The sequence below is a fragment of the Triticum aestivum genome, chromosome 7A (assembly GCF_018294505.1).
Source record: "Triticum aestivum cultivar Chinese Spring chromosome 7A, IWGSC CS RefSeq v2.1, whole genome shotgun sequence".
Lineage (NCBI taxonomy): Eukaryota > Viridiplantae > Streptophyta > Magnoliopsida > Poales > Poaceae > Triticum > Triticum aestivum.
Genome location: NC_057812.1, coordinates 406,127,762 through 406,153,646, shown reverse-complemented (window position 1 = coordinate 406,153,646; position 25,885 = coordinate 406,127,762). Strand labels below are relative to the sequence as shown.

At 47.1% G+C, this 25,885-nt stretch overlaps 1 protein-coding gene across 15 annotated transcripts; it reads right to left on the bottom strand.

Moving 5' to 3' along the window:
* Positions 1 to 12,756: 12,756 nt before the first annotated feature.
* On the bottom strand, positions 12,757 to 20,152 carry LOC123147198 (uncharacterized). Of its 15 annotated transcripts, none has more exons than XR_006473109.1 (7): positions 19,523 to 20,147; positions 18,766 to 18,925; positions 18,595 to 18,643; positions 18,359 to 18,466; positions 15,400 to 18,002; positions 15,246 to 15,323; positions 12,757 to 13,165 (listed from the first exon to the last, which is right to left on the bottom strand). XR_006473109.1 is itself a non-coding variant. In XM_044566437.1 (5 exons), the coding sequence occupies exons 1-5, from the start codon at positions 19,797 to 19,799 to the stop codon at positions 17,008 to 17,010; spliced, it is 585 nt and encodes a 194-aa protein (XP_044422372.1). In that variant the 5' UTR covers positions 19,800 to 20,151; the 3' UTR covers positions 12,757 to 17,007. The 15 variants fall into 15 exon arrangements, 3 of the variants coding, with proteins under 3 accessions (XP_044422372.1, XP_044422373.1, XP_044422371.1); XR_006473110.1 differs by having other exon boundaries at positions 15,246 to 15,313; XR_006473108.1 differs by having other exon boundaries at positions 12,757 to 16,224; positions 16,318 to 18,002; positions 19,523 to 20,148.
* Positions 20,153 to 25,885: the final 5,733 nt, after the last annotated feature.

The following is a 25,885-nucleotide window of genomic DNA, read 5'->3' as shown; positions in this document are numbered from 1 at the left end:
TTGCTAGGCGAGCGCTGATCGCGTCAGGCGATCCTGTTGCAGATTGTTCCGGACTCGCTTGAAGGTGTCCGGGGGCTGTAACACCGAATGAGTGGTCTTCCTGAACAGGCTGCTTTGTGCCTCTGCTACAAGAGCCGCAGTGTGCTCTTCCGTACAGAGCGAGCGTTCTGTGTTTCCATTTACTGTTATGACCCCATGGGGTCCTGGCATCTTGAGCTTGAGGTATGCGTAATGCGGCACTACATTGAATTTTGCAAATGTTGTCCGTCCGAGCAGTGCATGATAGCCACTGCGAAAGGGGACGATGTCGAAGATTAACTCTTCGTTTCGGAAGTTATCCGGTGATCCGAAGACCACTTCCAGTGTGATTGAGCCTGTGCAATGGGCCTCTACACCTGGGATGACGCCTTTAAAGGTGGTTTTGCTGGGTTTGATCCTTGAGGGATCGATACCCATTTTTCACACTGTATCCTGATAAAGCAGGTTCAGGCTGCTGCCGCCGTCCAGAAGGACTCGAGTGAAGTGAAATCCGTCAATGATGGGGTCTAGGACCAGTGCGGCGGATCTGCCATGACGGATGCTAGTGGGGTGGTCCCTGTCATCGAAGGTGATCGGACAAGCAGACCATGGGTTGAACTTCGGGGCGACGGGCTCCATCGCGTAGACGTCCCTTAGTGCATGCTTCCGCTCCCTCTTGGGAATGTGGGTTGCGTATATCATGTTCACCATTTTCACTTGTGGGGGAAACCCCTTCTGTCCTCCTGGGTTCGGCGGCCGGGGCTCCTCCTCGTCATCGCTATGCAGCCCCTTGTCCTTGTTTTCGGCATTTAACTTGCCGGCCTACTTGAACACTCAACATTCTCTGTTGGTGTCATTGGCTAGCTTGTCAGGGGTCCGTGCATTTGACACGAGCGATCTAGTATGCGATCCAGGCTGGACGGAGCCGGAGTATTTCTTTTAAATGGCTTTTTTTCGCTGACCGGATCTAGAGCCTCTGAATCTGGCATTGATTGTCGTATCTTCAGTGTTATCGCCGTTATTGCGGCGCTTTGGTCTATTACGACGCTGCCTACCGTTAACGTCTTTGGTATCCGAGGTATCCAGATTCCTTGATGTGTTGTTGCTGCGAGCCAGCCAACTGTCCTCGCCCGCGCAAAAGCGGGTCATGAGTGTTCTGAGGGCTGCCATAGATTTCGGCTTCTCCTGGCCGAGGTGGCGGGCGAGCCACTCGTCGCAGATGTTATGCTTGAATGCCGCTAGGGCTTCTGCATCCGGACAGTCTACAATTTGATTTTTCTTAGTCAGGAATTGTGTCCAAAATTGTCTGGCCGATTCCCCTGGCTGCTGGGTTATGTGGCTCAAGTCATCAGCATCCGGTGGCCGCACATAAGTGATGTGGAAGATGTCAAGAAATGTATCTTCCAAATCCTCCCAACTGCCAACCGAATCTGCTGGCAAGCTATTCAGCCCATGCCGAGCTGGTCCTTTGAGTTTTAGTGGGAGGTACTTGATGGCATGTAGATCATCACCGCGAGCCATGTGGATATGAAGGAGGAAATCCTCAATCCATACAGTGGGATCTGTTGTGCCATCGTATGATTCGATATTTACGGGTTTTAAACCCTCCGGGAATTCATGATTCATGACTTCATCAGTGAAGCATAGGGGGTGTGCCGCGCCTCTGTGCCGGGCTATATCCCGACGTAGTTCATATGAGTCTTGTTTGTTGTATTTGGCCTGGCCAGATTTACTCTTGGTGTATCTGGTGCGACGATCATCGTCCCGTGTGGGCGCATGTGCCCGTGTCCCGTATATTGACCTTGCGATTTTTGCCTTACTGTCCAAGATGTCTCGCAGGTCCTCTATGTTGCCCCGGGCCTTAGTATTTTTAACTGAGTGGCGACGGGGTGCGGTCTGAATTTTAGGCTGAAACGCCTCTCTGGCTCGGCCGCGTAGTGGCCGGTCAGCCGCATCGTACACTGGTGAATGAGGTTTCAATGCTTCCTCCTCGAGGTGAGGTAGCAACCTGCGTTTTGGGTAACTCTTGGACGGGCGCTCGAGTTCATGCTCCTTGGTCGCAAGGACTTCGGTCCATCTGTCTGCTAGCAGGTCTTGATCAGCTTGAAGCTGTTGCTGTTTCTTCTTTAGGCTATTTGCTGTGGCCATAAGCCGGCGCTTGAAGCGCTCTTGCTCGACGGGGTCCTCAGGCATGATAAACTCGTCGTCGCCGAGGCTCGCCTCGTCTTCGAAGAGAGGCATGTAATTGTTCTCCTCCGGTTTTCCATCTGCTGCCTGCTCTGGAGGGCTAGCTTTTTTGTCCTCTGTCTCTATATCGTGCTGGAGGGGATTGTTGTTGTCTTCGGCGCTATCCGGAGTGTTATTATCTCCTGTGCCGGTATCACTGCTCTTGCTGTGGCGGGACTTAGAGCGGCACCGCTGACGTCGGCGCTTGGGTTGCTTCTTGGAGGGGTCATCCTCTGTTGTCTCGTCGCCATTGGCTTCTTTGGGGGTGTCCACAATGTATATATCATATGATGAGGTGGCGGTCCAGTGCCCCGAGGGCGGTGGATCCTGTTCGTCTCCGGCTTCGTCGTCCATACCGTCGAAGTCTTCGGAGCCGAAGTCGAGCATGTCGGTTAAGTCGTCGACAGTGGCTACTAAGTGGGTGGTGGGTGGGCAGCGAATTTCTTCGTCGTCCGCATCCCATTCTAGACGGACATAGTTCGGCCAAGGTTCTCCTGAGAGGGAGCGAGACCTTAATGAATTTAGCACATCCCCGAAGGGTGAGTGCTGAAAGATATCCGCAGAGGTGAACTCCATGATCGGCGCCCAGTCGGACTCGGCGGGTACGGATATGAGCGGCTCGGAGTCCGTGGCCGGAGATGAATCCAGTGGTTCGGCGACACGGCTCTCGTAAGGGGTGAAGTCAGTATCCGGCTCTATCGCCACTGAGAGTGCGGCCTCCATGGCAGGGTCCATACCTCCACTCTCGGATGGCGCAACTTGCTTCGGATTGATGGACGGAGTAGCTGCGGATGCGATCTCTCGAACACTGTCCGACGACAGAGTTGCGTCTTGCTAGTCGTGACTGCGCGGCACGTCCGGCATGGGCTCGAATCCGTTGAAGATCAAGTCTCCGCGGATGTCGGTCGTGTAGTTCAAGTTTCCAAATCTGACCTGGTGGCTAGGGGTGTAGCTTTCGATCTGCTCCAGATGGCCAAGCGAATTGGCCTGCAGTGCGAAGCCGCCGAATACGAGGATCTGTCCGGGGAGGAAAGCCTCACCCTGGACCGCATCGCTAGCGATGATCAAAGGAGCCATCAAGCCTTATGGTGATGACACAGTGGAACTCTCAATGAAAGCACCAATGTCGGTGTCAAAACCGGCGGATCTCGGGTAGGGGGTCCCGAACTGTGCGTCTAAGGCGGATGGTAACAGGAGGCAGGGGACACGATGTTTACCCAGGTTCGGGCCCTCTTGATGGAGGTAATACCCTACGTCCTGCTTGATTGTTCTTGATGATATGAGTATTACAAGAGTCGATCTACCACGAGATCGGAGAGGATAAACCCTAGAAGCTAGCCTATGGTATGATTGTACTCCCTCTGTTTCTTTTTAGTCTGCATATAAGGTTTGGTCAAAGTCAAGCTTTGTAGAGTTTGACTAACTTTATATTAAGAAATATAAACATTCATAATATGAAATCAATATTAACAGATGCACCATGAAACATATGTTTATACTATATAGTCTTAGTATTGTAGATGTTCATATTTTTTTATATATATTTGATCAAACTTTGTGCAGTTTGACTTTGACCAAATCTTATATGCGGAGTAAAAAGAAACGGAGGGAGTATGTTGTCCTACGGACTAAAACCCTCTGGTTTATATAGACACCGGAGGGGGCTAGGGTTACACAAGGTTGGTTACAAAGGAGGAGATATACATATCCGTATTTCCTAGCTTGCCTTCCACGCCAAGTAGAGTCCCATCCGGACACGGGACGAAGTCTTCCATCTTGTATCTTCATAGTCCAACAGTCCGGCCAAAGGATATAGTCCGGCTGTCCAGAGACCCCTAGTCCAGGACTCCCTCAGTACTTCCCTCCCCCGTTCTTTGACATCATGGTGCATCTGTGTGTCCACATCGTGGACGACATCATCGACCTCGGGCCGACATTCCTTCATAGCATGATGTCGTTTGAGAGGATGAATGGGGACATCAAAGGATTCGTTCATAACATGTCCCGTTCGGAAGGGAGCATCGTCCAGGGGTATCTGACGCATGAGTGTGTATCCTTTTGCGAGAATTATATAAGCGTCGGAGACCCTGTTGTTGGTTTGCCCGTCAAGAAGCACGATGGGAAGCTCGAAGGAGATGGTCACAACAACAGACGGAAGGAATTGCATGTGGACTACTCGGATAGATGGAACGACTTTGACAGTGCTAACTTAGTAGTGCTACAACACCTAGATGTGGTAGATGATTATGTGGCACAGCACAAAGAAACCATCGCAAAGAAGTACCGTGATAAGGGGATGCTCAAGACGGACGATGAAGTTACTGTAGAGCACAACACCACTTTCTTGCGCTGGTTTAAACAACAAGTTCTAGAAAATCCCCCGGAAGAGGGCAGTTCGAACGGATTGCTCGTACACGCCTTAGCACATGGCCCCGCGCCCAAGCTCGCGACCTATCAGTCCTACGATATCAATGGGTACACATTCTACACGGAGGCCAAAGACATGGACAGTGATTACCGGAACTCTGAGGTGACAATTCAATGTGTGACTCACACCAACGGCATAACTGAGAGATTCTACAGAAGGGTCGAAGAGATCTGGGAGCTTGACTATGCTGGAATGCACGATGCAACAATGTTCCGTGTCAGATGGGCCAAGGACGTCGTAAGAGAAAACAAGTATTTCACCACCATGTCTATACCCGACGCGAAGAGCACTCCCGTGAACATTAACGTCATCGCCAAAAATGAGCCATGGGTACACGCTAAGCACGTGACACAATGCTTCTTCATAACCGACCCGGCCAATCCCAGTCGTGTTGTCGTGAGGAGATCCAAAAGGAGCATCGTCGGAATGGATGGAGTATCCAACGAGGAAGACTACGACCAATACGGCAACCCGATGAGGGAAGATGACGATGACGATGAAGCATACATGAAAAGAAGAAACAATACTACATTACCTAAGAAAGATCGTAATCCATGGCTCCGGAAAAGTCAGAAGGAGGGGCTCAATTACTCGGCAACGAGCAAGAAAGGGAAGAAGCTCAATGCAAAACATCGTCGACGCAACTGATCAGAAACCTGCATTTATATATATATGTATCTATTTTCTGTACGCACTTAAGTAACCATTATCGGTCAACTGATATGTTACCACCACATGCATGGTTTCGATGATATTCGCGCAGTGGGGGAGAGGGAGACGCCATCGTCGGGAGAAAAAAACAAAAAAGGGAGAAAGAAGTACAAAAGAAAAAGGGAAGTAAACAAAAACGAAAAGGAAAATAATAAATAAAATAACAAAAGGAAAATAATAAAAGAAAAGAAAACTAAAAACTAGAAAAGGAAAATAAAAAAATAATTGGAACTGTTAGCAGTAATGCTGGATCATGAACTAGCGCTATAGCTAAGTTAGCTATAGCGCTGGATCCTAAACCAGCGCTACTACTATGTGCCATTAGCAGTAGCGCTGCTTTACTACCCAGCGTTATAGCTAAGTATTTTAGAATTAAAAAAATAGAAATTGGAACAGTTAGCGGTAGCGCTTGTTTAGGACAAGCGTTATCGCTAAGTTAGCTATAGCGGTTGTTTCTAAACCAGCGCTACCACTATTTTGAGTTAAACCCCCCCCCCCCCTCCCCCCGCCGCGCGGGCTCAAAATTTCACCAAGTCCCATTCCCCCCTCTCCCTCTCTCTGCCTTCGCCCCTGCCCACCGTCGTCGCACCTCGGCCCTTGCCCGCCGTCGTCGCCCATGCCCACCGTTCCGACCTCCTCCTCGTCCGCGCCGACACCGCTCTGGCCTCCTCTTCCGCGTCGCCGCCGCTCCAGCCTCCTCGTCCGCGTCGCCACCGCTTCGGCCACCTCTCCCCCCGCTCTCTGCTCTCTGCTCTTCAGGTACCCCCTCCCCCCACCTCCCCCTCTCTTTGCTCTCTGCTCTCTCTATGTTTTGCCGTAATTAGAACACTAGTTAGATGAAACCTAGGAGATGAATCCTAGTTAGTTTAGGGCAGTAGCAAATTACTTTAATTAGGGGAATAGCAAATATGTTTAGGGCAGTAGCAAATTTAGTTTAGGGCAGTAGCTAATTTAGGTAAATTAGCGAAAAAATTAGCTATTAATAAAAAACAGTAGCATTATAGCTATAAAAAACAATAGCAAATTTTGTAGGTATATAAAATAGCTATAAATTAAAATTAGCTAGGCAATTTTTGTAGGTATATAAAATAGCTATAAATCTAAAACAGTAGCAAAAAACAGTAGCTCCCTTCCTATAAATAAAGAACAGTAGCAAATGTTTAGTGAGATCATTTTGCAAAGGTTTTTGGTTTTTGAAAAGACCACTATTTTGCAATGTTTAGTGAGGTCATTTCAGTATGTGCTCCTGTGATGCTCATATGTCATTGATGTTATATGATACTAGTTGACCCGTTGCGCCCAATGGCGCAAAGACCCGCTAAAGACATGTTGTCGATGAAAATAGTTTCATTTTGCAAGGACATATTCGATACTGGTAGTAGAAAGGCCATGTGTTAAATCATACGATATTGAGACCATGTTTATTCCATGTGCGCGATGAAAAGATATTCAAGGTTTAGTTGTGGGCAAGCACATATGGCAACAAATTTAATCTCTTTTAGTCTGGATAAACGGTAGCTTGTTGTCTACAATGAAATGCATATACACATAAGTCCCATTTGAAACAATATATATGTAAATATATGTTTTACTTTGTTTAGTTATGGGCAAGCACATATGGTAACAAATCTAATACCCTTTAGCAGCAAAAACGATGGATTGTTATCTACGATGAGATGTATGTACACATTATAATTTGGTAGCACAAAGTCCCTTTCAAAATCATGGCATGTTGAAAATATTTCCATTTTCAGCAACTCTGTGCTTTAGAAACTACACCCAGGAAGAATTTACATCTTAGTCACATTGGAAACCATACGGCGTTTTTTTTACCGCAAATAAGACTTTATTTCTCTAATAATAGACATGTCGTTTACAATGAGATTGGAAATAAAGTCAGAGATCACGTCCCAAAACCCAGAAACCCTTTTCATGAAAGATTTCTTTGCTAGTTCATCCGCCACTTGGTTAGCTTCTCTATAGCAGTGATTGAATGATACTGGCGTGAAGTCTGTCATTAGTTGCTTACACTCCATGATGATAGCTATATCCTGCCCCATATAATCATAGATTTGGTTCATTGAGTCCACCACAAATAAAGAATCTGACTCCAGAACAACAGTGATGCACCCAATATTGGCTGCTAGGTAGAGACCATTCCTGATCGCCATTAGTTCAGCGCTGTCCACCCCTGTTACTACTGGAAAGAACCAATTTGTTGCCGCTATAAAATCTCCTCGATCATCCCGGGCCACAGCCCCACTCGCTCCCGAGAGTGTTTCATATTGGAACACAGCATCAACATTAATCTTCACTATCCCCCGGTTTGGCTTCTTCCAAATATGATCAACTGTCCTTGATGTGCCCTTGGGAGACACTGATCGCAAGTAATTCGTTGTCAGAACTCTAATCGCTAGAGCCGTTCTCGACGAATCTTGGACCTCAATACCTTTGGCGATCTGCCGTCGCTGCCACCAAATGTACCAGGCCGCCACTAGTGCAAGTTCTGCCCTTGGTAGTTCATGTTCATTACCCTGAAGCTTCGACAGGATTTCCATTGTGCGACAGGATTTCCTCAGCCATCGCCTCTTGCACACTTTGCGCCAAGCCAAGTTGTTCCCAAACCGAGTTTGCTCGCGGGCAGTTAAACAGGCAGTGTTGTATATCTTCTACTCCAACTGAGCAGACTGGGCATTGTCCCGTGCATGGGATATGGCGATTTGCCAATACACCAAGGCAAGGTAGGGAACCGTGCAGGACTTTCCAACCAAAGTGTTTTATCTTCCCAGGAACCTTCAAATTCCACATATCCTCCCACACCGAGTTGATATATTCTGAGCCTTGCCCATCCCCTCGCCGCCACCGCGGACCATATTGATGCTCAAGTTCTCTATGATAGGCCGATCGCACGGAGAATGTACCCGACCGTGTGTAATTCCATGCTACAAAATCTTCTATCATGTGGGGGTTTAGCTGGATCTGTAGTATTCTATGGACGTCGACCGGTGAAAATATATCCCGGATTAGTTCTTCGTCCCATTGCCCCGTATGTGGATTTACTAACTCCTCAACCTTTGATAGCATAGTTGCACCTCTTGGTGTAATCAGTTTTCTAGTAACACTAGATGGTATCCAGGGGTCATTCCAAATATCAATATTAGCTCCAGATCCAACACGCCAAATGCAACCTCGTTTGAAGGTCTGAATGCCAGCCACAATGCTCTGCCAAGTGTAAGAAGAGCCCTTCTTGGGTCCCGCCCTCAAAATGTCACCGTCCGGGTAATACTTTGCCTTCAGAACTTGAGCACATAAAGAATCCGGGTTTTGGATTAGTCGCCAGCACTGTTTTGCTAGTAAAGCAAGGTTAAAACTGTGCAAGTCTCTAAACCCTAATCCCCCTTCCTTCTTCGGTATGCATAACCTCCACCAGGCAAACCAATGCATTTTCTTCTTCTCTTCATCATATCCCCACCAAAAACCAGCGATTTCATCAGTAATAGATTTGCAGATTCCTTTTGGAAGTTTAAAAACTGACATTGCATAGGAAGGAATCGCTTGGGCAACCGATTTTACCAATATCTCTTTACCTTGCATCGAGAGTGTTTTCTCTTTCCACCCCTTTAGCCTCTGACAAACTCTATCAATCAAGTGTTGAAAGCAATCGCTTCTGTCCACCCCGACCATAGTCGGTAAGCCCAAATACGTATCAGATAAAGCTTCTGTCATGATGTTCAATTCTCTGCAAATATTTTCCCTGACTTGAACATTTGTATTCGGACTGAAATATATACTTGACTTTGTATTACTGATCACCTGCCCTGAATTAGAGCAATATGTCTCCAAAACTCTTTTTAAAGTATCTGCATTATGGGTATCCGCCTTCATAAGAATCAGAGAGTCGTCTGCAAATAACAAGTGTGAGATTGAGGGGGCATTCCTGCACACTCGCACACCCTCTAGTTCTCCTATTTCCTGTTCATGAGCAAGCAGACTTGAGAGACCTTCAGAACATAATAAGAATAAATAAGGTGATATAGGGTCACCCTGCCTCAAGCCTCTTGTAGGAGAAAACTCATCAGTTTCGGTGTTATTAAATCTGACTCTGTAGGTTACTGAGGACACACACTCCATGATGAGTTCTACCCATTGCGCATGAAACCCCATCTGCAACATTATCTTCTCCAAAAAAACCATTCAACACGGTCATAAGCTTTATTCATATCCAACTTTACCGCACAGAGCCCATTTGATCCATGTGTTTTTTTCTTGATTGCATGAAAACATTCATAAGCTACCAACACGTTATCAGTGATTAACCTTCCCGGTACGAAGGCACTTTGTGTTGGAGAAATAATGTCAGGGAGAATCCTCTTAAGTCTATTTGCAATCATTTTTGAAATAATTTTATAGACCACGTTACACAAGCTTATTGGTCTGTACTGTGTTATCACCTCGGGGGAATTTACCTTAGGTATGAGAGTCACGTTCGTTGAGTTCCAACCTGTAGGGATTTTCCTATCCCGTATAGCTTTCAGAACCTCATCTGTTAGCTCCTCTCCCACAATGTGCCAGAATATTTTAAAGAAAATAGCGTGAAGTCCATCCGGGCCCGGGGCCTTCAGGTCACCTATTTGGAACAAAGCCTTGCGAACCTCCTCCCTGGTATACTCAGCCAAAAGCATATTATTCATATCATTTGTCACCACAGGTTTTACAGAATTTAGCAAGCCCTGATCTACCTCCCCCATATCTGATGTAAATAGACCCTGAAAGTAATCACGAATCAACGACTTCAAGTTGTCGTTTCCTTCTACCCAATTATTACTATTGCTTCTCAACTTTTTAATTAAATTCTTCTGTCGACGTGCCGAGGCAGATTGATGGAAGTAAGCAGTATTACGATCTCCTCGCCGGAGCCAGCTAACCTTGCCTCTCTGCATCCAATATACTTCATCTTGCTCAAGCAAATTTTCTATAAATAGAGACAACTCCTTCTGTTGTATACGGACGTCAGGGAGTCGGGATTGCCCTTGAGAGCAATTCGAGCTCTCTCTGTGCCTTCCTGAGTCTTGAGCGGGGCACCTTTAGCACCCTTCGGTCCCAGGCATGCATATCCTGATGCACCGCAGAAAGTTTAGCACCCACTCCTGGTCCAATGTTACGGGCGGCAGCCTTTTGCCACGCCATTTTAACAATCTCTTCCACAGTCTCCTCAGCTAGCCACCTTGCCTCAAATTTTCTTCCGTAGGATGGTGCATGTTCTGCCACTCCAACAAGGTGGTTAGTGTCCAAACAGATCGGCCTGTGGTCTGATTTACCTAGCTCCAAGTTGCACAGGCCTGCCCACGGGTGTAGCCTCATCCATTCTGCATTTGACACTGCCCGATCTAGTCTTTCTCGCAGTCCTCCATGGAACCACATGAAACCATCACCCTCGTACCCCAAGTCTTCTAGCGCGCAATCAGACAAGGCATCCTGAAAGGCTTTAAGACGAGATTGTTGTCGAGGGGCACCTCCGTCCTTCTCTGAGGAGAGAATGATCTCATTAAAATCGCCGATCACAACCATGGTAACCTGGATTGGGCGTGTAGATCTCGAAGTAATTGGTACGTGCGAGTCTTGTTATCCCAGCTTGGTTCGCCATAAATCCCAGTTAACCTCCACTCATCCCCATTATCCTCTTCAACAGAAACATCAATGAAATCTAGGGTGGCAGCCCGGGAGTAGATCCTTACCTCCTTCTTCCAGACTAAAAGCAAGCCACCCTTTCTTCCATCTACACTAGGGACCGTAATTCTATGGTCCATCCGCAGCCTTTTCATCAGAACCTCTGCCCTAGCATCATCCAAATGCGTCTCGGACAAGAAAAACGCATCGGGTTCATGCCGCCTCTATATATCCAGAAGCGAGCGAACTGTCAGGGCCCCCAAGATGCCCCGACAGTTCCAACTGGTTATTTTCATTGGTCCCGGCGAACACCCTCTAGGGGTGTCGCCGATATACTGGTTGTAGCTGTCTCTTCCTAATGATCTGCTCTCCTTCGCTTAGGATCGTGAATCTTCTGTGGGGTGCTCATCGTGCTCTTATCAATGGTCTCACTTCCATTGCCTTCCAGCAATTGCACCTTGTCATTGACAAAACCCGGTGGGGGGGGGGGGTGCCAGGAAGCCAAGATGTGCCAACATTTGGACTATTAACTTTGCCATCCTGTCCTATTAACCTCTTCCGAGCACTGGGTATAACAGCCCCTTGATTTGAGTCCATCTCCATATCTTTGTCCTCATTCAGATTCTGCTCTCGTGGGTTTCTATCCCTTCTGTCAAAACCCCTTCCATCTCCTGCAGTCCTTTCCTCTCTGCCTGACCCCCTGCCTCGGTCATTGGGGGCATCAAAGTTAACAAGTAACCATTCTCCCCATTCACATTCTTCAGGCCTGTGGATGCCATCACCGCATTCAGTTACTACGTGACCAATCAGCCCGCAAAAATCACAGAAATCGGGGAATTTTTCATACTCCACCGGGTATCTCTTAAGCTCCTTCAGAGTAAGAGGAACAAAACGGACCAAGGATGTTTCTAGTTTAACAAACACTCGAGCTCGCAAATATTTCATTGGGTTAATGCGCCCTTCATTCACAACGACCTTGATGGGGGGAACACCAACCTTCTTTGCAATTTTCTCCGCGATCTCAGTTTTTTTCATCAGGCCCTCTGAGAGGCCCATAATCCTCGCCCATACCGGGATACGATCCAATTTGTATTCTTCTACGTTCGTCAGTCCATCATACTCCTCCAGAACAACAGCTGAGTTCCTAAATATCCATGGGCCACCATTCATAACACGATTCCAATCCCCCAAGCACATAAACTGAGCCAGGAAGAGATTATCCTTCTTAGCCTTGAAAATCACACCCTGTTCAGGGATCCATGCGTTTCTCATAGCCTTGAACAGAGCCACATGGCTGAATGGCTTTCGGGTGTGAACCCTAAAGATCGCCACCCATCTTGTCTCAGCAATCAGATCTTCAATCTCTCCAGACAAGTCTAATTCCTCTTCTTCCTCCCCACGGAGGTTAAGTCCAGCAAACCTGTCCTCTAGTACTGCACCGTGATCACGGCCCCTATCGCCATTGAAACTTCCAGATGCCTGTTCCGCCGCCGCCGCCGTCACCGCGGCGGCCTCCGAGGGCATCGTTTCCTTCCCTGCAGTCAACATGCAATCGTCTCCTTGATGAGCGCAGACACGGGGGATCACACCGGAGGCCTTTATGCAAGGATCCGGCGTGAGTTTTAGGTGGAGTTGGGTGAATCAAGGGGAACCCTAGCGTAGCCGCCAGGGGAGTCAAGGAGCACTGCTGTTTACAGAGACAAACGTTGCAGGCAACAAGGGACTTTTAATAGAATCATCACCAACTCTCACAACCTGGGTAAGTCTCAGTTCTGCATCTACTCTAAACAAAAATATCATAATAAATTGAGGCTAAACCTCTGTGCCTATGGTAAACAAAAGGAGGGAAACACACCATAATTCTTAAAGGACCTATCCTAGGATGCATTTGACCGATGTACCATCCTAAAAGTCCTTCCCGATGCTTCTTAGCTGATCGCCCTGTGAATGAGATTTTGTGCCACCTTCTCAACGCTGATAAGAGTTCCATTGATAAGCTAATCTATGGGTTCAATACCCATCAAAGTCAAGAGAAAAAGATCATGTGATGCATCTCAGCTGATTGATTGTTTTATCTCTGCTAAGGTTGTGGAGCTCTAAACTTCTCTGGAATAGCTGCAACACAAAAGAATAAACCATACCATACTCAAGTTGATCAGTGCAAAGCTCTTTATAAAACGGAAACTTCAAAGGCCATATAAGGTAATATGTTTATATGATTTAGTAAACAATGGCCGGAAAACAAAAAAATTTCTCAGTACAGAACAAACTAAGAAGAACATTTCAACGCTAAAATAAAAATACAGCAAGCACAATGGTTCCACTGCACTGTGTAGATACCTAATTGCTAATTTAGGTTGTACGGCTGATGGAATCAAATAACATACAAAGAATATCCTTTCAAGTACTCCCTTTGTAATTTATATAAGACCGTTCAGATCACTAAAGATTGTAGCTTGGAGTATAATAGTTTACAGAGGGAGTATAGACTGTAGCTTGGAAAGTGAAAAAAGTGCAACGCACATGAGCCTTGCATGACGTATACTTCACAAAGAACACAGCCGAACCTGAGTGTACAAAGGTCATAGGGCTCAAAAACTCGTCAATCCTTGAACTGGTTACATTATAAACAAATTAAGCTTGTCATAGAATAAAACCATTATGACCTACTAAAACCCAACCTGACAAAGTGATCCATTTCAAATTTTCAATACATAACATTTGATGTGTTGTTAATTGCCAAGTTGTTTAAATTTTTGGAATAGAATCATGTGGCCCAAACATATCTTGTATTGCCGTTTACGGAATAAAGGAAATCAAAAATATTTTAACATTAATTTATCTTCCATCCTAACAATAGCCTCATACAGCACCACATCTCTAACCTTAAGCTCTTTGAAAAATGTCATATAAATATTTTTAACAAAATAAATGGCAAACAAAGAAGTAATATATACACATAAAATTCATGTTCACTGGTTTACTATGAATCACTTGATGAAGGAAGCAATTGATTTCAACTCTAAGAATGATCATATATTGATCATACTCCTAGTGGCTCCATGGTCAAGGTGAGGTAAGACCTCTGTGGTGACGGGTGAAGCAAAAATATGCGGGTAAGTCTCAAAATTGCTGAGCTATACATTATGTTTCATTTCATGAAGCACACTGAACCATTGATACTGCATTAAATGGCTAAAGAACCATAACCTGAAAAGTTGTCATGGTGATTCAATTTCTAAAACATGTGGCTCTTTTTTGTAATGTTGGCCAATTTCAGAAGATACAAAAAAAGGGCATGCAAAGATCATAATCTGAACTGGATGTCTAGAATTTATAGAGAAAATAGATATGATAGTCGAAGCATGAGACAAAAATTCTTTTAGGTCCTGGCACGAAATTACAAACCCATAATTGATATCCAAAGGTCACTATTTTGAATTCTCGCTAAGCATGGCACGCAAAGTATTAGAGGATGCAAATGCTTCTATTCTCCTTATTAATTGTTGCAATGTAAATCTGTAAGATATACATGCAATTCCAGCCAGGAACACACTGACCAAATACCATCAAAACCACTATGGGAAATTAAGAATAGGTTCCAACTTTTTGTTCACAGGAAATCTCCCCTAATTTTTTTTTTAATAATAAAGCAGATATTGCTTCTGGTGGTACGTCATATAATTTGCCCCTAAAGTTGCTAAATATTACCCACCAATGCCACCTATAAGTAGGAAAAACGATTCAGTTTTCTTTCACAAGTCGCGGCAGTGGTCTCTGGTTTATTTAGTTGGTTGTCTCTAATGCAAAAGAAGGATTCAGGTATTGCGTTGGCTAGAGCGTGGGTCTTCTACCGGGGAGACGCAGGTTCGATCCCCTGCCCTCTCAACTTTTTTCACCTTTTTCCTGTTTAATTTTTCTTTTTTCTGACAGATTAAACTGGTCTTCAAAATATTTATCTTTCAAACACTAACTCAAAAAGTAACATCTTATATATGAAAAAAAAACTAAGAAAAATGTGTATAAATTTTAAATATACATACGAAAAATCCTTTCGCCGGCCTAATTTTTTACGTCCCACGGATTAAAATGGTCTTCAAAATATTTATCTATCAAACACTAACTCAAAATATAACATGTTATATATGAAAAAAAAAACTGAAAATGTGTATAAATTTTAAATATACATACATACCTGAAAAATCCTTTAGCCCGCCTAATTTTTTACGTCCCACGGATTAAAATGGTCTTCAAAATATTTATCTATCAAACACTAACTCAAAATATAACATGTTATATATGAAAAAAAAACCTGAAAATGTGTATAAATTTTAAATATACATACATACCTGAAAAATCCTTTCGTCGGCCTAATGTTTTACGTCGCATTGGTCCGAGTCAGGCACAGACAATACACGCGGTTTTTTCGCTCATCTCCCTTTGATATTCCATCTGAATCTGTTGAACGTGGACATAGGACTAGATATACACATGTACAAAAATATCAGAACCAACACGCTTCTTAAAAAATAGGCTCGCCTCAGCAAATTTGTCGCTAGGGCCGCTTGTCGTCGCCTTCAGCGGCAGCCCTAGCATGTGGACGCATGGATCTAGACGCCATGCAACACGTTTTCGAACGAGCACATTAGTACCACTATATTGATCGCATCAGCCATTGCTTCCATCAATCAATCATCAATGGTATAAAGGACCCTCGATGATCACATCGTATGCACATATTAGCATAGGGGAGTTGGTCATCTTGTGATTGATTATACCATTTATACGTATATGCACTCCATGGAGAGACCGACACAAGAAGTACTACTACGGCAACTTTTGATCGCCCTAAACATACTTGTGATTTGGCATTGATTAGTCTACAAGTTTACAACGAGATGGGGAGCTTGCCGATGTTGAGAACCAAGCTGGCTCCACATGCCTCGCTTCCCTCGAGTGGGAGCTCACAGGAGAAGCAGTTGTCTCGATGGGAGGCAGACACGGTCATCCCCGTTGAATCGGTCCCTCACATATCTTCTTTGCTTAGAGCTCAAGCTGATGTACATGCCCTTGCCTGCTGACCAACTGGCTGCAACAACACCTGCAGTAACGGATGTCGCAAAAGCTAGGTAGATGCTTTCTACCGACCATACAGTATTTGACACGTACTCCCTCTGTAAATAATTGAAGCACTCTTATATTTCTTTAAAGAGCGAGTACCATTTTTCAAGTTGAATATATTTTTAGGTAACCTACATCTTTCTTACCCTTCACCATCGTTGGTACCAAATTTTTCCATGTGCATGATCCCACCCAAATATATACGATGCAACATCACAGCCTTCTATTGCAGTTATAATGATTACCATCAAGGGATGTGAACACTAGCTTCAAGAGGAGCATTTGGTTATATAACCCAGATACAAGCAAATCAAAATCATTAATTTTGCTGACAAGGAAAGTAAAACAGATCGAGGCTCCAGTTATTAAGATGGCACTCAGAGTAGGCCTTCACATTCACCTCTCCTTTCTAACTGGCATTTGCTCAGTATGATGATGGAAACCACAAGGCCGTGTACATAATAAAAGTTGCAAAAGGGCGAAAGGAAACTTCCAAAAGGGCAGGAGGATGAATAGGTTGATGACAATGACGAGATGGAGCAATTGTGATAAGTGGCGAAACATAATCTTATTACCCCGTTGCAACGGTTGCAACGGGCTCTTTTGCTATAAAGTAAGAAAAGAATATACCAAAATTTTAATATGAGTTGTAGAGAGGTGGGGAACCATGATCCTTCTTCGGGAAGAGACACCGACGGCTGGGCGTCGGAGGGCTCTTCTGACACACATAAAGCAGATACATCATCTGCAAACCATGCCCTTGCTCAGGTTGGAGCCTCATTTGAAGAACAAATGCCTATAGAACAAAAACGGGGTCAACGGCCTTGATGCTCTTTCTAGGTGGAAAAGGCCATCATGGAGAAACTTCTAAAGAAATACAATAGAGAACAAATGGCCGTCAGAAGAGTTCAGATAGTTAACAGAGCAAAATAATAAATAATAAACAACCATATGTTCACTTGTTTAGGATGTTTTCGGTCATACAGACCACATTTCTGGTCCCTTTCCCACTATATCTTAACTCGTTTTCTGATCACAGCTACACGACCATGTGTCATAAAAATACCAGTTTTGTAGAGAACTTGTCGCCAAATGGTGTATCATTATCAAGAAAATTTGGATGAAGGACTGCCAATTTAGCACATGTGTTTAATCTTATCCAAGTGTTTGAACCCCCAAAAGCATAACATACTAATTCCTTGTCTTCAAATATCATTATGGATGGAAAATAAAAAACAGTGCATTAACCAAATACGTGATGCACTTGCTACTGAAAATTACAATGAGTACACATCAATTAAGCTAAAGAATTTGCAAAGAAAGCCTACCACAGGGGACAGAATCTTCAATAAACTGAAATTGCTCTTTACAATGGTGTTTCAACTAATACCACTATTTTCTGCGTACTATAAGTTGTTAATTCTTTTATTTTATAATAGAGAGGATTTTTTGGTCTATTGGTGCATATGCGTTATGTCTTTCAGATTCCACCAAGATTGTGATAGGACTTGGAGTTACAGGTAAGCTGTGGTCTGTAGTCTGTAATAGGTATTGTAGTCTGTAAGAGGCTCAACGATGAAACATTATTTTTCGAGGGAAGTTGCTTAATGAAAGGAAGAAAATATTTGAACGTAGCTACAGACCCATATCAATCACTATCGGCGGGAATTGGGATGAAGATTGAGAGAGTTGAGAAGAGGGAGAAACATACCTAATCCAAATTCCATTGCAGCCTTCTTTCATTTCACTCGTCACCAATAAGCATGATGTTGACATTAGGTGCCAAGTTGCCTCTTGAATATCCACGAGGAATAGCAGCAACAAGAAAACCCTGAAATTGTATTTAAATAGCTCAGCTAACTAACCATGGTGTAGCAAAAGTAAAATGGCCATATCTAGGCAAGAAGTTTCGGCCAAAAACTAATGCAGCATGGTACGCGAAAATGCATCATAAGACTAATTAGTTAGTTCCTTAATCAATGGATAGTTTCCACTTTTCCCAACCTGATTATATTTTTTCTGCATTTAACTATACTATTCTAAGTAACCTACCACATAGAGCAACAAAAAGTACCATGGCATGAATGATACACAAACTAACATACCTAGAATAAGCAATCAAGTGGCCTAAACATATGTATTAAAGTAGGAAGGGATGGGAAATGGCAGCCCATGTGAACTAATTACCTGGCTGGAAGCCATTGTAGAATGTCAGGTGAAGAGTTATCATGGCCAATATACAAGAAACAGATTTCAAGAGTTCCCCAAATCAATTCACCAGAACCAAGATGGACACTGCATGTACAAAGTTGAGATTTGAAAGACATTAACACAATAAAATCATTGTGTTGAAGGACGATTTTAGGTGAAAAAAACTGCAGGAAAACATTGTGTTAATCTCTGCAACATCTTATTATTATTACCTTATTAGAACATTAGTTTGTACCAAGACGAATAGATGCCGAGTCTTTACTGCAGCAAAACCATAAGCGCTCACAAATTAGAGAGCAAAGAATAGTAGTACCTAATATGCTAACATATTGCCTTAATGTAGTACTGCACTATTAATCTATGTTTTTAAGGCGACGCCTTACCGCCTTAGGGAGGGGGGGCGCTTTGGCGCCTAGGCGACGCCTAGGCGGGCGCTTTGGACGCCTAGGCGCCCAAAGCGGTCGATTTTCCAAAGCGGAGGGGGAGCGCTTCGACGCCTAGGTGTCGCCTTAGGGACGCTTTTAAAAACATAGCTATTAATACCTGAAAATGGTACACGTGATTTAGAGGAACATAATATACATGATGAGAAAAAGAAACTTTTTTATGCTGGTATATGCTAGGTTGCAACAGAAATTTAAGAAGCTGATGTGCTGCAGTATACTGTACTTGATAATCTGAATAGTCCAGAATAATTATTCGTTTGCTTTCAGTCACTTAATCTGCAGCAGAAGGGAAGAAAAATGCAGGAAAATAACAGAAGGTGCTGAAAGGACATGGGATAAACATAGACTATGGGGACAAACCGAAATTGCTAATCGTGATACTTATTACCTGAACAGACATTCACATTCATTCGTGTGGCACTTAGTCATAACTAAAATGCACGGATATTGGTGTTCCACAGTAATAGACACTTGAAACCCCATGTTGTAATTGTAACTGAGCAGAGATATAACAAAATATTACAGAATAGATATTTATTTAGGAGTCAGTGAAGAGCAAGCAGGTTCACCTCTTCCCGTGCCTTATCCTCTGGAAGCAAACTGGGAATGTGTTTGCTCCCTGTAGGGTTCAGCAAGGAAGTCTACAAATAATCCCAGCAGGGCTCGCTGAGATATGAGAACAGGCCAAACTTACCATCGAGCCTTTCCAGCCGCGGAGACGAGCCGATCCGCCTCCCTGGCAGGCATTCGCGCCTCTCCTCCTTCTCTGGCCCGCGACGCCCGGTTGAGCTCCTCCTTCTGCGGCTTCCTCGCGACGAGGGCTCGCCTCCTCCCGAGGCTTCCTCGCGAGCTGGGGTGGATAAGGACCTCAGGAGACGGTGGATCTCGCCGAAAGAACTGGCAGAGGAGGGTGGTGGCGCGGCGGCTGTATTGACGACGGAGGCGAGCCGATCCGCCTCCTTGGCAGGCATCCGCGACTGTCCTCCTTCTCCGGCCGGTGACGCCCGGTTGAGCTCCTCCTTCCGTGGTTTCCTCGCGACGAGGGCTCGACTCCTGGCTGCGGGGGGGAGGAAGGACCGGAGGAGGGCGTGGTCGCGCTGTCGGCGCCAGCGGGAAGGAGGAAGGAGGAGGAAGGGGGAGAAGGGATGCCGCGGCTGGCGGCTATCCGGACGAGCAGCAAGGAGGGAGGGGGTGCAGCGCTGTCGAGCGAGGGAGGAAGGAGAGGTGTGGCGGCTAGGGTTGGTGCGGGTGTGGGCTCTGGCGCAACAACTCCGCGACCAGGATTGGGAGCGCGCGCGGGGATTGGGCGAAAGCCTTTTCCACCCGAGATCGATCAACCCAGCCAATAAACACGCGGTGCGAGCCCATCAGTCATTGGACGGCAGAAACGACCGCGAAGTGAAATCGGGTTTAACAGCAGGTAAAGATCCCACGGCTCAGACACTCTAGATGGCCAGATCCAACGGCCAGCGAAGAAACTGATCGAGGGAGCATTCTCCAAGCGAGTTGGCTAGCCTCTGTATTGTTTTAAATATGTCATTGATGTTATATGATTTTGCAATGTTGGTTGAATGTCGAAGAATATCCGAGTGACCTATGTTTTGCCGGAATATTGATTCATTTCCGTTCCGGCAAATTTCAGGCGCTCCATATGTCCACTTTTTAGCAAATGTCATGCCAAAACTTTTCATGATTTTCTGCATGACTTGTGCTAGAAACTAGGACATATGGAGTACCCGGGATTTGTCGGAAGGGGAATGAATCAAAATTCCAACCAAATATAGGCCCTTTTTTCTCTTCATTATATCTTTTATTTACAATTGTTGAATAGGAAACATGTCTACCGACACCGAAGTCACGGGTGGTTGTGCTCGCCTCGAAGACCCCATCGAGACAGCAAATCACTATTTCGAATACCTGGATGAACACCAGATGGGGTTGCATGGTGGCGGCTGTGGAACCAACCCCGACACCAGCACCAGCAACGGCACCGACACCACCCCCGAGACCGGCAACGATGTTGTCGTAGCCGGTAAAGCACCGAAGAAGAAGAGGACACGAAGACGAAACGAGCTTGGCATCGGACAAATTGTGGTCACGGAGATGCACCCCAAGAAGTTAGAGCCAATGGCGCCGGAGGAAGCGCGCAAGTGCTGGGGCAATCAACTTGGATGCATCCTCAGGGAAACCGCCAACATTAACGACGAGAGGTTGAGGCTCATACCACATATGGAGAACATGCTCATAAAGGAGTTGCACAATAAGTTCTTGTTCCCCGGCGAGAATGAAAAAGAATATGAAGATCTGTGGGAAGAGATCGCCATGACAAAGATAAACGACAAGGCGATGGTGACATTCACCAATGACTTGTCCGCCTGGAAAGTTCGGGTGAAAAAAAGATTGCGAAGAATGAACCTGGTCCAAGATTCATGCAGACAATCCGTCAATAACGAAAGAGGACTTTGCAAAATTCAAAGAGAATTGCGCTAAGGAAAGTGTCAAGGGGAAATCGGAGAAAATTGAAGGCGCTCAAGGCCAGGAACATGCCTCCCCACCGCCTCAGAAGCCGTGGTTACGAGGGGAAGAGGCCCGTATGGGCCAAGGAGGACGCCGAATGTGAAAGTCATGGAATCCCAGACCCCTTGGCGGAGTTCACCGACCCACAGGAGCATGACTGGATCAGGGCCCGGTACTAGTGGGACAAAGAAAAAAAGATCTTTTACATGGACCCGAACACGAGGGAGTTTATGAGACTTCTGGTAATTGTTATATTACCACATTATCATATTAGCTTCCAATCAATTCGACTGCAAGTTTTGTCACATTAGTAAACCATCCACGTTCCTTTTGCAAAAAGAGCAGCACCAAAAGGCAGCCGAAAGCGATCAGTCGTCATAGTCGTCGGCGAGGCTCAAGTTGGACACCCCATTCAACCGAGCCCTGAACATACTGAAAAAGGTCCCAGTGGACAAGCCACCGTCCTATGAACGTGTGCATGGCATCGGAGATGGCGCCTCGTGGAAGACGTGCTACCCCGAGGAGCTAGAGGAAAGAAGGAAGAGACGGTCGGTCGTCACTCAGCAGAGCATCGACGAGAAGGTCGCGATTGCGGTCAATAAGACCAAAGCTGAGACCAAAGAAGAGTTCCTCGAGGCCGTCAGTGTGGCGGTCACTGACATGGTGGTTAGCTTGATTCCGGCACTTTTACGAATTCACGAAGAACAATCCAAATGCACGGTCGGAGGACTTTCCCATTCCCAGCTTTGTCGGGAGCAATTCGGCGAACACCAAAGCACCAACACCTTCTCAAGCAACCGCAAAAGATCCTGCTCCTGTTCATAGCAGCCCGACCTCCATCTCTTGCATGCTCGGTGGGCCTTCATCGCTGGCTGAGTTCGACGCCCTCATGGTAATTACGTGTCATACCCTCTTCACTAGCATTTTTATAGTCTTCCGTTTCAGTTGCCTTTCGGATGTTTGACGTTGCAGACATGTCTCCTCCGTAGGCCGACGACACCCCGTGCACCCTACTCTACGACATCAAGGGCCAGAAGGTGACCGTGGGAAAGGCAATGATCGTGAAGCCAAAGGACCGCATGTTCCAGAACCGAGAGATGCCCGATGGCGTCTTCAAGTTTAACGTGGCCAGTGTCTTTGCGAGCTTCGAGGATTTGCCTCATCCGGTACCAGTCGATGACAACGAGACCCCTAAGATGATTGGCACATGCAAGAGCTGGTTCTTGCCTTGGCCGAAGTCTCTTCTTCGTCTCGAGGCGCCCAGTATCATGCCAACGCCACCTTCTCAAGAAGGTATGAACACCACCCCACCTACCACATTACCTGCACCTGTCGTGGCGAGTGATAGCGGACGACGCGAGGGAGAGCCTCCATTAGTGCCATATGATGTAGCCCCCGATGTTAAACATGCAAATGTTGATGATGACATGGAGGATGATGATGATGATCCAGACAAGTATTTCAATACCGCCTATGATGATGGAGGATTGATGGCTCAGGACGGCGAAGACTCAGGCTATGAGCACGGAGATGATGACTTGATTCTGCCTGATTTGCCAGAGCCGGAACGTCCTAAGGCGGAATGCAAAATGTCTCTCTTCAAGCGATCCTCGCAGGAGACGCCTCTAGATGCCGCCTGTACCCAGCAACCCCCTGAGGCTGTCCACTGATTAGCCCGGCGACACTGGGGGTGGTGGTTAGGGAAGGTATGGTGGGCTCACTACCGCCACCCGCCAAGAAGCAAAGGAGGAGACCGGACAAGAAAGGCCCTAAAGGAGCCAGAGCTGCTTCAAGCAGCCAACAGCCTCTGGAGCCCCGGGTGGTAGACAAAGTACCTGTCGAAGGTGCGCGGCGCTTCCATGTTGCCGACCAGCCGATCCTACATGTGAAAGCGCTAGAGCACATACTGAACAATGATCTAAGGAGACTCCATGAAGATGTGCTGGCCAGAGAGAAAAGCCTTCTGGTCGCGGGAAAACAAGGATACCCGTTTTACGCGGCTCAGGTGTCGGGTGGGAGGTTGTACGTCGAGAGATGGCTCGCGAATAAGTTCATCCTGCGACTTGACTACATCTACGACATGTTCCACATAACCAAGCTGGATTTCTAGTTCATCCGCATGTATGCGCTGCATCTGAACTACTTCATCAGGTTCGAGAACATCAAATATATCTGTCGGGGGGATGACCCCTGGGTACGCCCAAGACGGCGAATGATGCTTCAAAAACATCGGGGCCAGCAAACCCGGCTCGCACTTGGCCGGGTTGCTCAACCCGGCCAAGTCCCTCAACCCGGTCGGACTTCTCAACCCGGCCGCCCGGCCGGGTCCCTGACCGGCTGCTCTAGCCGGCCTGCTACGCGAAGTCAACCGCGACATCACATCTGACACGACACCGACAAGACGGCCATACCACAACCACTTTTGCTGATAAAGCATACACTATTCACTCGTCATACACGACATCATATACAGTGCTACTTGTCCCTAGGCACTATTGTGTAAAGTGACCCAGGGGAGGCACTTTCTTGGAGAGGAGGTCACTCCCTTGGCCAAGAAGGCATAGACTTGACCAAGGTAGCAATCCACACTACAAAGTCAGCATCCATCCATCCATGCTAACACACACACACACTCATACGGCCACAAGGCCCATACGGCCACATCCGTCCACGCTTTACGGCTACTAGTGCCAAGAGCACTCACGCACACAATTGTGCTCACACAGGCATGAAGCTAGCAGTCCCCGGCTCTCTTCCGTAATATACAGCTCTAGGAGCAACCCTGTACTGTAACATATAAACCACACTCGGCGGGACTAGGGGTGTTATCTTTCCGGAGAGCCCCAAACCTGGGTATGTCTTGCGTCCCACGCTCGCTCATGCCGACCTTGCCTCTGGAGCCCACTAGTGCCCTCGAGCCTCCTCCTCTCTTTAGCCATCCCTTAGCATCTGTCGTGCGCCCACCACGACAGTTGGCGCCCACCATAGGGGTTGGTGCGCTTCATGTGGTCTGGCTCCGCCTGGCCGCCTTCGCACGCACCCGGACGAGTCGCACGTTTCGTCGACCTCGACGGTCCATCTCCGTCCGCTATCCGGCCCTCCCGCGTACTGTCCGCCGGCAGGGCTCGCCCGTCGACCCCCAGTGTCCTGGACGCCAGCTCGCCCGACCACGTCCGACCCCGCGCGTGGCCGGGTCCGGCTCTGGGTCGCCGCCCGCACCCTGCTCTGCGGCTGTCCAGCCATTTGAAAGAAAGAGAAGCCAGTGGTCGGGTACCCATGAAGAAAGAAAAGTTAGAAGAAAGAGTCGGGCCGATCAAAAGAAAAAAAGAAAAGCAGGCTGCCAGACGCCTCCATCCATCCGTGGCACCACTTCGCCAATGGTCTCGCCCGCCTCGAAGCCTGGCCGGCTGTGCCAAGCCGGCTTGGCTGCATCCCGCTCCGCCGCCTGGCCGGTCGGGCCCGACCGGCCGGGACCCCCTTCGAGCACCCGGAGGCTCGAAGGCCACACCCAGTGGGTATGCTGGCGCGCTTCGCGAGCACCAAGCCGCGCTGGCTGTCTTCGACAACCTTCGTCGTGACTACCCAAAAATCAATGTGAGCTCCTCGCCCGCATACTTTCGCGTCATGCGCAAACGCGAATAACCCCGAGTGACACTCGGGGACCTCCTCCGCATTTATTACAGTTGCACTACTATTCGCCCCGGCGCCAGCCAGAGTTGGCCCGGAGGTTGGCCGCTTGGGCAAGACGTTTGTTCCCGCAGACGGCTTAGTAGCGTGCGCGGTACCAAAGGCTCACTCTTAGTCATAGACCGCAGAGCGACTGTCCGGCTAGCAAGAGAGAATGTTGGAGGCCACCCACGCGAAAAATGTCTGGGAAGAAAAACGGTTCGGGCGACCCGGCCGTTTCCTTTATGAGTATCTGCTCGGTCGAATCTGCTCCCAAAGTTGGATTACTGTACACTCCACTCACTGGCCCACTCTCAGCCATAGACCGCAGAGCGGCTGTCCGGCAAGCAAGAGCACAAGCCAAAGAGCGGAGGGGGCATGAAAAACATAGAAGGGGGCTTGGATGAAACGGAGTCGGCACCCTCCGCATAAACTTGCAATGCTAAAAGCAAACATTTGATATATCTGTGTGTGCTAACTTTGTTTTTTGCATGATCATTTCCATGGGGAACCCCCCCTCCTCACTCGGAGGCTCGGAGGCTACACCCAGTGGGCGAGTTGGCGCGCCCCCACTAGAAGCAAGCCATGTCGGCTGCAGCCCACAACCGGCTGTTAGCAACAGCGTCAGTCGGCGGACCCCTGCGTCCGCTCCCGACAGCATCAGTCGGCAGACCCCGCGTCCGCGCTGGATAGTTTCAGTCGGCAGACCACGCGCTCGCGCGCCCCCACTCAGCCGGCGCACTCCGTGTCCGTGTCCGGCAAGGCCCCGTGCCTTCCAGCCGACGGACTCCGTGTCCGCGCCCGGCACCATCGACATCACCGTGGGCTTCGTCATCAACAATGAAGACCCTCCGCGCAACTTTTCCAAGTTTTC